At 36.4% G+C, this 11,024-nt stretch overlaps 1 protein-coding gene across 1 annotated transcript in view; it reads right to left on the reverse strand.

The window, feature by feature from the left end:
- The window catches only part of Smc6 (structural maintenance of chromosomes 6), an 84,312-nt gene that overhangs the window by 52,867 nt on the left and 20,421 nt on the right, over positions 1-11,024 (reverse strand). The window contains exons 5-10 of the mRNA XM_008824185.3: positions 9,370-9,506; positions 8,553-8,614; positions 4,909-4,989; positions 3,669-3,770; positions 2,779-2,898; positions 2,579-2,677 (exon numbers count right to left, since the gene is read on the reverse strand). Of these exons, the coding sequence (XP_008822407.1) occupies positions 2,579-2,677; positions 2,779-2,898; positions 3,669-3,770; positions 4,909-4,989; positions 8,553-8,614; positions 9,370-9,506 (601 nt within the window). The remainder of the gene's footprint in view (positions 1-2,578; positions 2,678-2,778; positions 2,899-3,668; positions 3,771-4,908; positions 4,990-8,552; positions 8,615-9,369; positions 9,507-11,024) is intronic.

The following is an 11,024-nucleotide window of genomic DNA, read 5'->3' on the forward strand; positions in this document are numbered from 1 at the left end:
TCTGTATGCTTCTTGTATTTGTATGGGCATGTCTTTCTTTAAGTTTGGGAAATTTTCTTCCACAATTCTGTTGAAGACCTGGTCCATGACATTATCTTGGCATTCTTCTCCTTCCTGTATGCCTATGATTCGTAAGTTTGGTCTTTTTATGGTGTCACATAATTCCTGCATATTCCACTCTTGTGATTTCATAAATTTTTCATAACCTTTGCCTGAGTGGTCTAGTTCGTCCACTTTATCTTCTAGTCTTGATACTCTGTTTCCCATTTCATTCATCCTATTGGTGAGGCTTTTTCCTGACGTTTCTAATTGGCTTACTGAGTGTTTCACTTCCTTCTTCATTTCAGCCTGAGTATTCTTCAATATTTCTAACTCTTTTCTGAATTCATTCAGAAGTTTATCCCTATCTTCTTTCAATTCTTTGATTTCTTTGTGTGTTCTTTAAATTCACTGAATTCTGTTATCATTTATCATGTTCATAATTATTCTTTTGAGTTCCATGTCCTGCATTATCTCTAGGGGATTTTCTTTGTGCTCCTCTAGAGGACTACTGGTATTTGATGGGGATATGTTATTTTGGCTTTTCATGTTATTAATTTTTCTCTGTGATTTTGACATGTGAATTTCTTTTGTAGTTTCTTATTCTTGCGTGAGACGCAAGCCTTCAAGTTTAGGTCTGCTTCTTTTCGTAAACTTTATGTGCTTTTGTGGTTTACTTTTTGGGCATGAAAAGCTGGTTCCTCTAAGCTTCCGGTTCTCTCTTTTGATTTTATATTGGAGTAGCCGGATTGCTTTTGTCTTCAGGAGTTCCCAAAGAGGCCCAAGTCAGATGAGGCTCAGATGCTCTCAGGCTTTCTCCTAAGGTCTGGATCCCTCCAGGAAAGATTTTGGCCTCAGGAATTTGGGGGTTGGACTGGCCTGGGAGCCAGGGCCAGGAAAGATGCTGGTCTAGGGAAGCTGGTGGCCATGCCACTCAGAAATGCAAAGGAAGATGGGGTCTGGAAATGGCCCCAAGGGCTCCTGGGGACTGCACTGAGGAGCTGGGTTGGTCCCGGAGAGAAGCCTGCGGGTCGTGCAGGCCCAGGGAAGCAGAACTAAAACCTTTTAAATACATATACAATATACACTCTGACTTGGGATGAGGAGAGAATTTCCTACCCTTCCTGACATGGGCCTAAATAGCCTTCTACTTACTACTTTGTACTACATATTTATGCAAAGTAATATATGTACTCAGTCTCTGAGTGCATTTTCAGCACTGATAATGTGAAACCAAGACACTGATCAACTCTGAAAAAAATATTAAAGATAGTATATGTCCTGCAGCATCAAATATTTAGTCAATATTTCTATTTTTTTTTTGTTTTTGAGACACGGTCTTACCATGTAGTCCTTGGTGACCTGACTCTTAGAGAAATCCATCTGCTTCTGCCTCCTGAATGCTAAGACTAAAGGCATGTGCTATTATGCCGTACCCAGATTTATTTTTATATAAAAAAAATTTTTGTTAAAATTCCTTTATGATTTATTATCAGTAAATGCTTGATTTATAACCTATTTTATATACCTACATACCCAAGATCATGGGAAATAAGGGGTAAGCAGTAGGAAAAGTTTTAAGAAGCCCTACCTATAAAGAAGAGCACAGCTAGAGTTCCACTTGTAGTGGTGGTGCAAGAAGCTCCATGGAACGGCTGCACAGCCTTGTGAATATACTAAAATCCCCTACATCTCACACTTTAAACAAGTGAATGATTCAGTATGAAGAGCTCTTCAAAGACAGGTCCTGCTGAACAGTAAACTATTGGGAATGCCCCAGGGTCTGTGTTTGCTGCTCTACCAACTGTGACCACTACATTCGTGAGAAAAGCTTTGAAACTGTTTTTTTTCCTTTTTAAATAGTTTATTATTTTTATTTTTTTATGTGTATGAGTGTATTGCCTGCATGTAGGTAAGTACACCCATGTCATGCAATGCCCGCAGAAGACAGAAGAGGCCGTCGGATCCCCTGGGACTGGAGTTACAGACAGCTCTTAGCTGCCATATAGGTGTGGGATTTGAACCCAGGTCTTCTGCAAGAGCAACCCGTGTTCTTAACCACTGAGCCATCTCTCCAGCCCCTGAGAAAAGCTTTATAACTTTTAAAAATTCTGGATGGATACAGTATTTCTTACTGTGATTTTAAATCTCAGGTTTAAATTCACCTGAACAAACCTAACAAGTTATCTAATAAACTTTATCTATAGGAAATTCTCTAATAGGAAATACGGATTCTAGACCCTAAATTAAATTAAGTTGCTCTGAACAGTTTTCACTTCTCACTTCTTCAATTTACTAATACATACCTTTAATGGCATTCTAATTGACAATTACCTTGGTACCTCCCTATTTCTTAGGTCTTCTGTGTTTCATCTTCTTCATGAATCCAAAAGTAAAAGCTTCACATTCCAGTATCTCTAGTCAACAGTAAAGTTCCACTGTCCACATTCTTGAGCAGTCAGCAGTTCAAGCCTCAAGCAGGATTATCATAATCAAACATAATTTAACCTACTACCTCTATACAAAAAGAACCAAGTACCTGCTGTTCTTCCATTTTCCTGTCAAGTTTGGCAGCACGTTCTTCTCCAATTCTGATATTATCTCTAATAGCATTCAACTGTTTTTCAATTTCATTGACCTGAAATGAAATTATATAGCAAATTATTACCATTAACAGTTATCAAACATCACTGAAAGCTGTAAACAAATAAAATGAAGTGAACAAGTGATAAAAATTACCACTGCCCAAGCCATTTCATGTTTCAAATACTCTAAATTAGTCTTCATGGTACTTAATCCAGCAATATTTTGAAATCGTTCCTCTTTCTCCAAACACTGGCGCTTTAGTTCAGTAAGTCGCTTTAAAAAAAAAGAAAAAGAAAAAAAGCATTTATTTTTATTAACATCAAAACAGAAAATGTTTTACAACTTGTTCCAAACTAGTAACACACAAAAACTTCTTAGAAAATGACTTCATTAAAGAACAGCAGCTACCAACTCACTAGTGGCTTGAAGAATGTTAACATTTTGAAATCATAAGTGCATGTTATGTGTAATATCACCTTGAGGTCTGTACTCAACAAAACATTATGCAAACATTTTAAAACTATTTACAGTGGGAATCAGTGGTGCGGTGCCTTATTGTATAACCACATATCAAGGGATATGTATATAAGATATGGTCTTCTCTTCTTTAGTCTGAAAAAGAAGACATATACATACCCATTGTTACAAAACAAAAGACTAAGAAATGCCCTGAATATAAAAATTAAACATCATATGCTCCAGTGTGCTATAAAAATATCATATTTTCATAAAGATAGAGATTCATACATAAGAATATTTTACAATACCATTACCTTAAGTACTCTAAGAATTTGGTGCATCTAAAGAAGATTTACAATGGCTGAAGAGATGGCTGCTGTTGCAGAGGACCTGGGCTCAGTTCCCAGAACCTACACAGCAATTAACAATCATCTGTAACTCCAGTTCTAGGGGATCTGAAACCCTCTTCTGACCTCTGAGGGAACTGCACAACACGAGTGTATATGCAGGCAATACACTCATACAACATAAAATAAAATATTTTTAAAATTTAAAAAAAAAAAAGGTTTACAGTATTTACAAACCTCTTCTCCTTGATTTATCTGTTCCTTTGTTCTTTCTTTCGTTTCCATAATATATGAATAATCTTCTTTCATCTGTTCTAGTTGGGTTGCTTTCATGAAGAACTATACCAGCAAAGAGAAAAGCACAATTACGAGCTTGCAAGACTGCAGTATAAAAAAGGAAAAATTGCAGAGCATGGTGGCACACACCTTTAGTCCCAGCACTCAGGAGGCAGAGGCAGGTGGGTCTCTGTGAGTTCAAGGCCAGCCTGGTCTACATGGTGAGTTCCAGGCCAGCTGGGAAGAGAGGCCCTGTCTCAAAAAGACCAAAGAGAAAAAAAAAATCGTCCCTGAAAACTTTAAAATCAATTACATAGAAAGGCATTAAAAATGTATGCACACATACATAAATGCCAAGAACAAATCTTACTTTAGAATCAAATTAATTGACCCTGCTCTATTTCTATTAGTATCTACATGCTCAACTGTGAAAACTCTTAATACCCCACAATATACCTCTGAGTATGAAAACAATACAATGTTGAAATTTTTTAAATTCCTGCATTTTCACAAATTCTTCCATTTTTAAAGTAAAAATTATACATGACATTCCTGGTTTTGATCTTAGTGCATCTTATTGAGTATGTTAAAGCTGTAATGAAATGCTTCTTCTACAAAATAAAAAAAATTAAAAAATTTTAGAAAAGGGAACATCAAAGCTCATTCAGAAACTACACACTAAGTTTTAGTAGCAATCAAATAGTTCTTTAGATTTTAAAAGTTTTAAATAAAGTTTATAAGCTACTAGGTATTATGGTCAATTGCTCCTGTGCATTTTGTTAAAGATTATTTTTAAAAATTAATTATCTACCAAGTGTGGTGGCACATGCCTTTAATCCCACTGCTTGGGAGGCAGAGTCAGGTGGATCCCTGTGAGACTGAGACCAGCCTGGTCTCCACAGTGAGTTCCAGGTCAACTAGAGCTACAGGGAGACCTTGTCTGAAAAAGGCCAAAAAAATAATAAATAACAAATAAATAAATAAATAAATAAATAATGTCTTTCAGAATAAGCAAAATCATACAAATGAAGATCTACCTAGAAGATTAAACTTACATCTTCCTTAGCAATATTTTAGATCTACTTAGAATATTATTTTAAATTGGTGAAAAAAAATCTCATTATCTATTACATGACCAAGTTTGGTATATATCAGCACACATGCTTTGGGGGAAATTTGTATTTAATTGCGTGACTCTTACTTTGTATTTGTCTCCCTCATTTTTAGACTGTAAGAACTGCTTGCTCATCTCTTGCGTCAAAACAGAAACTGGATTATCCACCTGAAACAAATTTTTTTTAAAAGATCATTTAAATATTTTACTTTAATAACTTAAACTAAAACATACATTACTGCTGACCTAAGGTTAATCAAGAAAGCTAAGCTGTAATCAAAGTTTGTAGCATTAGTATAAAAATACATAGACAAATATTATAAATTTTAACACAAGGAAAATGTTTCAAAATTGTGTAACAGAACAAATACTGTAGTCAGACTCAACATTCTACTACAAGGATACAAGCTCAAGGACCCTCTTATGTGCTTCTATTAGGCTTCGTCATGAAAGTTTAAGGGCTGGAGTTCAGAGCCCCAGAACCCTCTTAAAAAGCCAGCCAAGTAGGCATGGTAGCCACTATCTAAGTACTTGGGAGACAGAGACAAGGGATCCTCCAGGCAAGTTGCCTAGCTAGACTACTGAAACTGGCAAGTACCCGGTTCAGTAAGACCTTGCCTCAATAAAATAAAGAGCAACTTAAGACACCCAATGTCAACTGTGGCCCTCTACATGCATGTGCATACACATCCTAACACACACATGTATGTGCTCACACAGAAGTGAACATGAATACCCATCCACGCCACACATAGGCAAAAAAGTCTTTTCATGTTTATATAGAGTATCAATCGAATGACACCAGGACCAGCAGCCTCAGCTCTCCTATCATCTTATCTGAACTGTGTCCCAAGTCTCGTATGCAACCTTGTTAAGCAAGTTAGTGAGCATTCCCAGTAACAGTTTGTTCAATTCCATTATCTCTGATCATAAGTATCATGGTCAAATATCATTTTCAACAGTGCTTTAAGATTTCTTGTCTTGCCAGGCGTGGTGGTACATGCCTTTAATCCCAGCACTTGGGAGGCAGAGGCAGGTGGATCTCTGAGTTCAAGGCCAGCCTGGTCTACATAGTGAGTTCTAGGACAGCTGGGGCAGCAAGGAGACCCTGTCTCAAAAAAAAAAAAAAAGGGTTTCTTGTCCTTATTATGTTGTGGGGTAATAGAAAAACAGAAACATGTTATTTCTATCTTTTGAAGCACAAGTCATTTTAAATAAACCATTGCTTAAATAAAACTACTTTCAACTACCAAGTTAAACCTATTTAAGATTAAAATATGTTTTTGTTTTTTAACTTTTACAAAAACTTTGAGAATTTCATATGTGCATATAATGTGTTTTGATCAACTCCATGCCCAGTCCTTCCCTTCCAACACCTCCCATATTGCCCCATCACTTTTTTCTTTTTCTTTAAGGTAAACCTAAAATCTTTTAAGGATTTAGATACAAGCTCCCAAATACTTTTGACATTTTGGGTCTTTGGAACAGAGAATGTTGCTAACAGTCCCAAGGATATTCTGACTTTTAGCCAAGCAACTGGCTACTTTTCTTTGGGGTCTTTTTTACCCTAACTGCCCAGCCAATTCCTACCTCCTATTCTTATCACACCATCCTCTGAAGGGGTTACCCAAATTGCCAATAGGAAATAGGGATGCAGACTGCTCTGGCTTCTTCCACGCTGAACAGGGACGCAGGGTGAGGTAAGTGGAATATACAATTTGTGGGGCTGGAGAGAAGATGGCTCAGTGGTTAAGAGCACTGGCTGACTCTTCCAGAGGACCCAGGTTCAGTTCCCAGCACCCACATGGTGGCTAACAATCATCTGAAACTCTAGTACCATGGGATCCGTTGCATTCTTCAGGTCTCCACAGGCATTGCATGCACAGGTACACCGACTAGATGCAGGCAAAACACTCATACACGTTAAAATAAATACAGAAATAAATAAATTTAGATATACATGTATATATAATTTGTTTGAAAAGATTCAGGGTCATCATTCAATATCCCTGGTACTACTAATAAATAAATTTATATGCTAAAAATAATCATGTTTATGCTAGATTATATGGGACTCATATAAACGAAAGAAGAAAATCTGAAACTCTTCATTTTACCATTAAAAATGACAACTGCAGGATCTGTAGCTAAACCAATATCTAAAACATTTGTTTTAGGTAAAATTCTGGTCCTTTAAAAAAAAAATTTAGGGGCTGGAGAGACAGCTCAGTGGTAAAGACTATGGCTGTTCTTGTAGAAGATCCAGGTTCGAATCCCAGCACCCACATGTTGGTGGCTAACAACCATAACTTCAATTCCAGGAGCTTTGATGCCCACTTCTGTCCTCCATAAGCACTGAAGGCATTAATACTCACACACATAAAATAAAAATAAAAAATTTTTTTTTTTTAATTTACAGCCAGGCATCTTTAATTCCTGTACTCAGGAGGCAGAGATAGGCTGATCTTTGAGTTCAAAGGCAACCTGCTCTAAGTGGCAAGTTCCAGGTCAGTCAAGGCTATACACTGAGACCTTGCCTGAAAAGAAGAGTAAGGCAAGAGGAGATGAGGAAGGGAAAGAGGGTTTTTAACAATGCTTCCCTGGATCTTAACTACATCTGACAATAAGACCTAACATACTAGTGTATTGTCAAACATCTTACTCTACCAACTTTGGGGTAGCAGCACCATCAAAGGTTATAGTCCTTTCTCTATACTCTTTTGATTACTTCTGAAATAGAATTCTTATTCCTATACTATACAAAAAAATTTATAGTATTATTAAGATGAATTTTAACAAAACATTCTTAACTGCTTAATCAAATTAAGGATGCCACATGATATATTAAAAATCTGTGCTGAAGGCTAGAGATGGCTCAGTGGTTAAGAGTATTGGCTGCTCTTTGGGAGGACCTTGGTTCAGTTTCCAGCACCCACACAGTAGCTTACTATCATCAGAAATTCCAGTTCCAGGGGATCTGATGCTCTCTTCTGGCCTCTGCAGGCATTGCTTGCACCTGGTACACTTATATACAAGCAGGCAAAAACACTCATACACATAAAATAAAATATAAAAATAAATGAATGGGGGGGGGCTGGAGAGGTGACTCAGCAGTTGAGAACACTAGCTGCTCTTGCAGAGGACCCAAGTTTGATTCCCAGCACCCACGTGACAGCTAACAACCATCCATAACTTCAGTTCCAGAGGATCCAAAACCCTCGATTGACCTCCACAGGCACTGCACAACACAGGTCGATTTAAACACGTGCTGGCAATATACTCATACACATAAAAAAATTAAAACAGTAAATTAAAAAAAAAAATCTGTGTTGACGGGCTAGAGAGACGCCTCAGTGGTTAGGAGCACTTGCTGTTCTTGCAGAGGACCTGAGTTCAGTTTCCGGTATCCACATGAGGCAGCTCACCACTCCCTTTAATTCTAGCTCCAAGGAATGCAATGCCCAATTCTGGCTTCCTTGGGCACCTGCACATATGTGGCACTCACTCACACAGACACATACTCATATTTTTTTTAAAACAAACAAAGTATTTAAAAAAAAAATCTGTGTTGAATTGTTAAATTTTAAGGACACTCACTGAACATAAAGCACATATTCTTATCAACTTATGAGGCCTTCTGAATTGCTTATATGCATGTAACAAGCAAAACTATACCAACAACAAAAAAAAGACAGCTGCATTACTTAACCTGAAAAAAAATGTACAATTACCTGGATATTAAAATGATCAAGAATTGCAATCAGCTCTTCTTTCCTAGTAGAAACCACGTGCCCTAGTTAGAAGAAACACAAAATGACCAGATTGCTTTGAGTGAAACGCAGAGAAAAGGTACAATTACCTATAAAATAGTAACATTAATTGCTTTTCATTATGCCAACAAAAAAGGTACCAGTAAATATATGTAGTTTCAGGGTGACACACAGGTCATGGCACAAGTGCATGGAGTAGAAAAAGTCCAAGGGCAGCAATAGTGCTTACTTTTTTGTATGGCTCCCAGCTATCCCTTCTTTTCACTAACTGAACACTTACCTCCTCCTTTACGGCCTTTTCTACCTTTTACCATCTTTAAACTGTAGAAATCCTGGGGAAGAAAGTCTACGGTTGCAAAATGACACAACCTGTTTCAAATTAATTCTGCTAAGCATTATGTTTACTCTATAATCTCCTATAGTAACAAGTGTAAAACATGCAAGTTCCTAAATATATGTATGTATATATGTATAGTAACAACCATGTAACTTTTCAAAGTATTTACTAATATTTAATAAGAAATAAAAAGAGGAGCTGGAGAGATGGCTTAGCAGTTAAGAGCATGAACTGCTCTTCCAGAGGGCCTGGGTTCAGTTCCCAGCATCCACAGGGCAACTAACAACCATCCTTAACTCCAGTTTCAGGGGATCTGACACCTCCCTCTTCTGGTCTCTGTAGGCACTGCACAACACAGGTGTGCTACATACATGTAGGCAAAACACTCATACACTTAAAATAGAAAATAATTGTTAAAAAAGAAATAGAAACCCAACAAACCTTTTTCACTTTTTAATTTGTAAGATCGACTTCCATCCATGCTGATGTGTTGTTGAACAACTATAGAATCGCCATACACATTCGCCCTAAAGGCATCATCTCCTCTGTTCCTTAATGTTATTGAGATATCTGCTGAGCTAAAACAATGAGGTTAAGCCAAGTTACATAAAGGTACAATGTAACTACAACAGACCACCAGTCATTCTCAAATCCCCTAAATAATCTGCCTCAATTCTTTTGTAGATTAACTTTATACTAACAGCTGATGGTCACAGTCTATTAATGTTAAAGATACTATGTCTGACAAAAACTAAAGATGAAAAAAGCTTCATCAAAAATTGACTATTCTATGCATAACAGAAAAATTACATTTAAAAAGATTAAAGTTTTGGTTATTTCAAGCTACATTTCATAAAGATAATACACTCAACATGACACTGCCTGACAACTATGAGTTGCATAATAAAGCATAATGCTAAGAATAGGCTTTTAAGAGTACTAAATTAAGAATCAGGGTGAAGTAGTAGCATTTTCTAAGACCAGAGTTAAGAGAGGCAATTTAAATTTCCCAATTACTTGTCAATAAAAAAGTAAGTATCTGATATCAAGAAACAAACTGAGGAGGTGGAGTTAGAAAAGAATGATCAATGCATACTAGGCTAAGGATAAGAGCAAGAATTTCTGTTGTACTAGACTACAGATAATACACCACAAGAATTTTGAGAATTCACCTTAAAAAAATTAGCTAGGCATGATGACACATGCGTATAATCCTAGCACTCAGGAGGCTAAGCCATGAGGACCACCATGAATTTGAAGCCAGACTGGACTATATAGGGAGTTCATGGCCAGTCTGAACTACATAATGAGATCCTGCCTTAAAACACCAAACAAACAAAAAGAAAGGGTAAATGTTAAGACAGATCTATTTAACCTAATTTGAACATTACATAATGCATATATATGCCAAAGTATTAAATACCTCATTAATATAATCATCTATTTAATTTTACTTTTATTTTATGTGTATGAGTGTATTGCATGCATGTGTGTAAGTGCACCCATGTCATGCAATGTCCACGAAGGTCAGAAGGATACCCTGGAACTGGAGTTACAGACAGTTGTCAGCCACCATGTGGGTGCTAGGAATTGAACCTGGGTCCTTTGCAAGAGTAGAGCAGTCAATGCTCTTAACCACTGATCCATTACTCCTGCCCCACTATAATTATACTTTTATGTATCAGTTTTAAAGTTAAAAAAATAATCCAAAGTTCAAAAATTTTTAATGCTTTATAAACATTACAAAATAATTATTTTAAAATACCATAAAACATGTTCTAAATACTTATGAATATTGACTTAATTTGTCTGATACCCTCAGCTGTAATTTTTGAAGTTTTAAAGAAGTTTAAGGTATTTATAACTACACAAATTTTAAGATATACATTAGAAAAATCAATCTTTATTTGGCTACCTCAACTTCCACTAAAATAAAAGTTAGCAGAAAACCATATTGGTCAAAGACATTAACACTTGTATTTTTCCAACACATAAAAATATTTACCGATTCATATGAGCAATCTGCCAAAATACTAAAGCTCTCTCATACAAAACTATCTTAACCAGCAATTAAATGAATCTTTGACAAACTTCTC

This window comes from Nannospalax galili, unplaced genomic scaffold (genome assembly GCF_000622305.1).
Source record: "Nannospalax galili isolate Female #2095 unplaced genomic scaffold, S.galili_v1.0 scaffold69, whole genome shotgun sequence".
Taxonomy (NCBI): Eukaryota; Metazoa; Chordata; class Mammalia; order Rodentia; family Spalacidae; genus Nannospalax; species Nannospalax galili.